Below are 5,059 nucleotides of genomic sequence, written 5' to 3' on the forward strand. Positions count from 1 at the left end.
TATTAAAGGCAGAGCTAAATAACAGTAAATTATTGTATTAAAGGCAGAGCTAAATAACAGTAAATTATTGTATTAAAGGCTGAGCTAAATAACAGTGAATTATTGTATTAAAGGCTGAGCTAAATAACAGTGAATTATTGTATTAAAGGCAGAGCTAAATAACAGTAAATGACTGTATTAAAGGCAGAGCTAAATAACAGTAAAATCCTTGTAGGTGACCTGGAGATCCCAGGGAAGCTCCTCTTGAAGATGCGGAAGGGGAACGAGGTGTTCCTAGCGATGCAGTTCTGAAGAACCTTCTTGGCCTCCTGCATCAGTGCCATGTTTTGGGCCCGTTCTCCATCCATCTTATCATTGTTGTAGTTCAGGCCGAACAGACTGGCCACGCTGTCGTGATGCTCTGCGTCTGGCTCTACCTCATGGTCTTCCTCCTGCCCGAGCTTGGACTCTGGGGAGGACCAGGACTCCTGCTCCGTGCTGTCCCCTGGACTCACCTCGCCCGCGGAGAACGTGGAGAAACTACCGCCGGACGAGATCAGCTCGTGCTTCCATGCATAGTAGGTGGATCTGGAGATCTCAGGGAAGAACTCCTTGAACTGATGCAGAGGGATGAGCTTCCCTTCCAGATAGCACGCTTGGAGGAAGTGTTTGGCCTCGTACCTTGACAGAAAAAAAGATCAGATTAGAATAGTAATTCAATGTCAGCAGAAACATACAGCTAAATAAACAATACAAGACAAAGAAGTGTGAATGTGCSAGAGTGCCATGATTTTAAATCAGACAGTATTTTTGATCTACAACAGACAGGAAACTGTATGAGAGTTTACCTGGCAGCAGACCTTTTGCGGTGCTCTTGCGTCTGCCGTTTCCAGCGGTAGAAGGTACTCTTGGTGATGTTGTACTTGTCCTTCAGACTGGAGTAGGACAGGTGAAAGTCCTGGTTGAGAAGCTCCAGTGTCTTCAGAGGGGGGACCCTCTGCTCGTCGTTAGGACTGTCCATCTGGAGGACACTAGAATGGACTAACGCTACAAAGACTCTAGGTCTGAACCTGGAGGAGCCCCCCTCCAGCTCTCCAGACCACATAATGTGTATGGTTATAGGATCCATGTCTTTGGGGTAGTACCGCGGTCTTATCAGGCGGTTGAAGTAGGGTCGTATCTTCAGGTTGTACATGGGGTAGACAGAATAGATGTTATACTGGAGGACGGAGGAAAGAGCGTACAGGTGCCACATGTTAGCGTAGGAGCCGGGGAAGCAGGAGGCTTTGACGTCGGCGTCGAAGATAGCTTCGAGGACTGAGAGGGGGAGGTTGAGCATGTCCTGGGACTCCTCGGCACGCAGGCTGAACCTGGCCGCCTGCAGCATCACCTTCGAGTCGATCATACCACCCAGGTAGTACCTCTTCCACAGCAGCATCTCCACCACCGTACGTACCTGGAGGAAATGGAGTTCAGGTGTTGTCACATACTTAGTGTATCTTTTTAAATACACACACACAAAAAAACGTATTTTCAACAAAAAACAACAGACATTTTATTTCTTAGTAGCTATTATCCATAAACAAATTACATTGCCAAACTAGGAAATACAAACAAATCCACAAAGTAAATACAATATAGTAGTTGAAACTCAGATGCTGCATATGATTGAAACACTGCCAATCTTTCCTCACCTGTAGCTCCAGACTGAGACTAGTAGTCCCCACTAGCAGCATGCTGGCTGCATCAAACAGCAGGTTCCCTTCTCCCTTACAGACCAGAGGCAGGAGGCCTCCGGGGGCGTCAGCAGGGTACAGGCTACGGGCCTTGCCGTCGATGCCTGCCCAGTCAGGGAACTCGTGGCAGGGTGAGGAAGGCAGGGTGAAGGGGGTCAGGACCTGGTGGACCTCCAGAGCTACCCTGGTGAGGGCGTCCAGGCCGGAGCTCTCTGTGGCATCCTGCAGCTCCCCTAGGACTGAGAGTACCATCTCCTTCCTCTGAATCATACCTGCCGGGACACCGAGACATAACTGAGATAGTTCATTTGAACATGAACCCATACAGAAGCAGATTCCACAGGAAAGGGTTCAGAAGCCGTCTACTAGATAACTTTAATCACATTGAAGGGAAAAAAATAAATGTAATTCTGAACCTACATGAAGAATGTTCTATCTAGAACAGATTAAAACCCAGAAAACCTGCTTACGGGTTTGACTGAATAGGCCTGAAGAAGAGACATGCATTTCTAACTGACTGAATGGGCCTGAAGAAGAGACATGCATTAATAACTGACTGAATGGGCCTGAAGAAGAGACATGCATTATAAACTGACTGAATAGGCCTGAAGAAGAGACATGCATTTCTAACTGACTGAATGGGCCTGAAGAAGAGACATGCATTAATAACTGACTGAAATGGGCCTGAAAGAGAGACATGCATTAATAACTGACTGAATAGGCCTGAAGAAGAGACATGCATTTCTAACTGAAATGAATGGGCCTGAAGAAGAGACATGCATTTCTAACTGACTGAATAGGATTCTAAGTGTTCCTGGAACTATTTACAGAAAGCTGGACCAGTCAAGATTAAAATGGATTTGTGGCAGGCATGTGTTCGCAAATACATTAGCTGCACATGTTCAAAATAACAAACAGTACCAAGTCTGAGACATATTGCTGTAAGCTTAGTGAAGGCATATTGATATGCATGTGACAAATGTTTTTTTTTTATGTTTAAAAATATGTAAAACAATTTTAATAGGTATAATGTGTAATTGTGTAAAACATGCATGTGTATTGTGTTGTGTAAAACATCCTAGCAGTTTCCACGGACAGAAAAGTTGCCATACTAAATTAAATTAATTACGCAATTATTCCATCTTAAATATAGCCAACGACGCACAAATGTGTGGTACGTAATACAAGACGACGTGTGGCGAACAGCAGAACTGAGTCACTAGGCTCCAAATTGCCTAAAATAATAATTTTGTAACAAAATGTCGAAAAGAATCAATTGAAACCAATACTAAACTAATGAAAACAGGAGACGTTTGTGATCGATTCGTGATCATCAAACGCACCACCAACCACGTTTTCTTCTGATTACACCTATCTAGTACTTTGTTCATTGATACAATAATAATTTGGGTACGTTCCTTACCTGAAATATTTGGTATAAATCGTTTTCCAAGAGGACGTCACTCACTATTGGAGCGGTAAAGCGCACAGCATAGAGCCTTCGTTCCGGCTTCTCTCACAGGTAACTTAGTGATTCCATGATGTGGAGCATGGAACAATGTGCGTTACGCGCCTGCACGGATTCAGCCGACTTGGGTTCACGCCAGATAGGACACTTTGAAGAGAGATTTGGGAGTGATAAGGCCGACCTCTCTTCAGGAAATTGTCAATCGCCGCAGACCTGTTTTTTTGTTGTTGTCTGTGGTTTGAGAAAACCGCCCTCTTGCCCCCCACGCAGGGCCAGGGTCAATTTCAATGTGAAGTGTTAACAAAAGCCGTGGTGTCAACCGCTATCGGTAGAACAACAGCTATATAGGTGGAAGTATCGGGTTGTTGGCTAGCTTGATTTCCCCCCCCAACCCAATATCAAAAGAAATGTGTAAAGTAAACACGATTTACTCAGTATATATCTCCGTGTACACCACACGATTTTGTATACAATGCATTTCAATCACAGATGAATGCAGTAGGTTGCATAAAACCAACCTAGGGTAGACCTAGTATAGTAAACGTACATCTGGGACACTCCAATTAGTATGCTATTTYTTTCCGTATATATTAATTTGTGGGTGTTCATTATCCATTTGGTATTATTATACGTTACGAATTACAATTYGWACAATATGTAGCGAATTTTCAAAACGTATGTAATGTTACGAATTCCAATTGGTTGTGGGTAATGTTAGCTAGGTTAGGGGTAGGGTTAGCTAACATGCTAAGTAGTAGCAAAGTAGCTAAAAAGAAAAGTAGTAAGTAGTTGCTTAAGTTATCTGTGATGAGATTCAAACACGCAACCTTTGTGTTGCTAGACATCCCTCCTAACTTGAACTCCTAGCCTAGCTAACATTAGCCACAACAAATTGGAATTCTTTATGAAGAAAATCATGTTGGCTACTAGACACAAATGCATTATGTGGAAAACTGTGTAGGCTACTGGGCACGAATGATTTATGAAGCAAATCCTGTGGTGGACGAAAACCACGTGACTTTTTGTGTGCTTGTCATGAATTTAAGTATGTTGTGTCTATTTCACGATAATAATCTGTGATGGGTCGTTTTTTTTTTACCAGTTCGTTTTAGGGCCCAAAATGCTCTCCAATGCATGATATACATGTTGTTGTTATTTTTTTACTGATATCAGGCTGGTATTCAATAGCTTATACACTAGCCTACATTCATTAGTATTATTGACTTTTTCTGGACTTCCTGACAGCTAAATGTCTCTGTCTCTGGTCAGCTCATACTCTGGCAAATGGTGCTCTTTAAATAAAATGTTTTTAAATAGTTAGATCGAAGCTGAATCAGATCTACAAGCCCACTTGAGTTACGACGGCACATTTTGTGTTGTTTGTGGTGACATGGCATCGACCCTTTCTCCTCATAGAAATGTGACCTCATTGTGTTCTTTCTAAAGTTTAGAATCTAAAGTAAAATATTCTCTGCACAGTCTTTATTCTCTTTCTCTGTCTCTCTCTGTCTCTCTGTCTCTGTCTCACTTGTTGCACTCTTTGTTAGTCTGCTGAACTCTCCCATTACCTCGTTAGCCCAGTATCACTCTCCTGTACTGAACAGACTAGAGTATAGGGCAGACTACTGGATGGGTGTTTGTGGATTGGAGTGTGGATGTACAGACGAGGCGTTGAGGTGTGGAGCAGCACGTCGGCCTGTTTCTCACACTCCTCCTGACTCTCCCTCAATTCAAAGGGGCTTTATTGGCACGGGAAACACATGTTAACATTGCCAAAGCAAGTGAAATAGATAATAAACAAAAGTGAAATAAACAATAAAAAATGTACAGTAAATATTACCCTCACAAAAGTTCCAAAAGAATAAAGACATTTCAA

The 5,059-nt window shown here is 42.8% G+C and overlaps 1 protein-coding gene across 1 annotated transcript in view; it reads right to left on the reverse strand.

The window, feature by feature from the left end:
• Window positions 1–3,906, reverse strand: part of LOC112074233 (vertnin-like) — an 11,778-nt gene extending 7,872 nt beyond the window's left edge. Inside the window, exons 1-4 of the mRNA XM_024141434.2 lie at window positions 3,139–3,906; window positions 1,674–1,987; window positions 828–1,435; window positions 220–660 (exon numbers count right to left, since the gene is read on the reverse strand). Coding sequence (XP_023997202.1) covers window positions 220–660; window positions 828–1,435; window positions 1,674–1,985 — 1,361 coding nt within the window. The 5' untranslated portion in view covers window positions 1,986–1,987; window positions 3,139–3,906. The remainder of the gene's footprint in view (window positions 1–219; window positions 661–827; window positions 1,436–1,673; window positions 1,988–3,138) is intronic.
• Between the last annotated feature and the right edge of the window lie 1,153 nt (window positions 3,907–5,059).

The sequence above is a fragment of the Salvelinus sp. IW2-2015 genome, unplaced genomic scaffold (genome assembly GCF_002910315.2).
Source record: "Salvelinus sp. IW2-2015 unplaced genomic scaffold, ASM291031v2 Un_scaffold2539, whole genome shotgun sequence".
NCBI classification, from domain to species: Eukaryota; Metazoa; Chordata; class Actinopteri; order Salmoniformes; family Salmonidae; genus Salvelinus; species Salvelinus sp. IW2-2015.